Source organism: Physeter macrocephalus, unplaced genomic scaffold, assembly GCF_002837175.3.
Source record: "Physeter macrocephalus isolate SW-GA unplaced genomic scaffold, ASM283717v5 random_13669, whole genome shotgun sequence".
Taxonomy (NCBI): domain Eukaryota; kingdom Metazoa; phylum Chordata; class Mammalia; order Artiodactyla; family Physeteridae; genus Physeter; species Physeter macrocephalus.
In genome coordinates, this window is record NW_021158952.1 from 1 (window position 1) to 1,174 (window position 1,174).

General features: G+C 63.7%; 1 protein-coding gene across 1 annotated transcript; it reads left to right on the top strand.

The window, feature by feature from the left end:
* Nucleotides 1-229: 229 nt before the first annotated feature.
* On the top strand, nucleotides 230-1,168 carry LOC102974790 (homeobox protein Hox-A3; the record flags this gene model as incomplete). Its single annotated transcript, XM_024118212.2, has 1 exon — nucleotides 230-1,168. A coding segment is annotated over one exon (806 nt), but the record flags the coding sequence as incomplete, so codon positions are not given.
* Nucleotides 1,169-1,174: the final 6 nt, after the last annotated feature.

Here is a 1,174-nt window from a genome sequence, read left to right on the forward strand (position 1 = left end):
CCCCCTTGGAGAGGCCTATGATTTGCAGCTTTACTCAATGATGGGCTGCAGGCGCTGTTTCCCCACCAGGACAGAGGACAATACATAGTTCCTTCTTCCCCTTTCTGGGCCCTGACAAACGGAGGGATCTTTGGGGCCTGGAGGAAGGAGGGGCCTGGCTGGGTCAGGGGCTGGGCGGGGCTGCGGGCAGCCCCTGATGCCACTCTTCCTCTCTCCTCTGATCTCGCAGGGGAGAGCTGTGCAGGTGACAAGAGCCCACCTGGGCAGGCGTCGTCCAAGAGGGCGCGCACGGCCTACACGAGCGCTCAGCTGGTGGAGCTAGAGAAGGAATTTCACTTCAACCGCTACCTGTGCCGGCCGCGCCGGGTGGAGATGGCCAACCTGCTGAACCTCACTGAGCGCCAGATCAAGATCTGGTTCCAGAATCGCCGCATGAAGTACAAGAAGGATCAGAAGGGCAAGGGCATGCTGACATCATCAGGGGGCCAGTCCCCAAGTCGCAGTCCCGTGCCGCCCGGCGCTGGCGGTTATCTTAACTCTATGCATTCGCTGGTTAACAGCGTCCCGTACGAGCCCCAGTCGCCCCCGCCTTTCTCCAAGCCCCCCCAAGGCGCCTACGGGCTGCCCCCCGCCTCCTATCCCGCTCCTCTGCCCAGCTGCGCGCCCCCGCCGCCCCCGCAGAAGCGCTACACCGCGACAGGGGCGGGCGCGGGGGGCACACCCAACTATGATCCGCACGCGCATGGCCTGCAGGGCAATGGCAGCTATGGGACTCCACACTTACAGGGAAGCCCCGTCTTCGTTGGGGGCAGCTATGTGGAGCCCATGAGCAACTCTGGCCCGCCCCTCTTTGGCCTAACTCACCTCCCCCACGCCGCCTCGGCTGCCATGGACTACGGGGGCGCTGGGCCGCTGGGCAGTGGCCACCATCATGGGCCCGGGCCGGGGGAGCCGCACCCCACCTACACGGACCTTACCGCCCACCATCCTTCTCAGGGAAGAATTCAGGAAGCCCCCAAGCTCACCCATCTGTGATGGTGGGTTCGGGGCTGCGCGCCAGGAGAGTCCCCACCCCACCCCCGCTACCTACCTTTCTTCTTCGTTTGCTTTTTTTGTTTTGTTTGTTTAAGGTTCTTCCCGCCCCTCCCTTTTCTCTCTCCTCCGCCCCCCATTC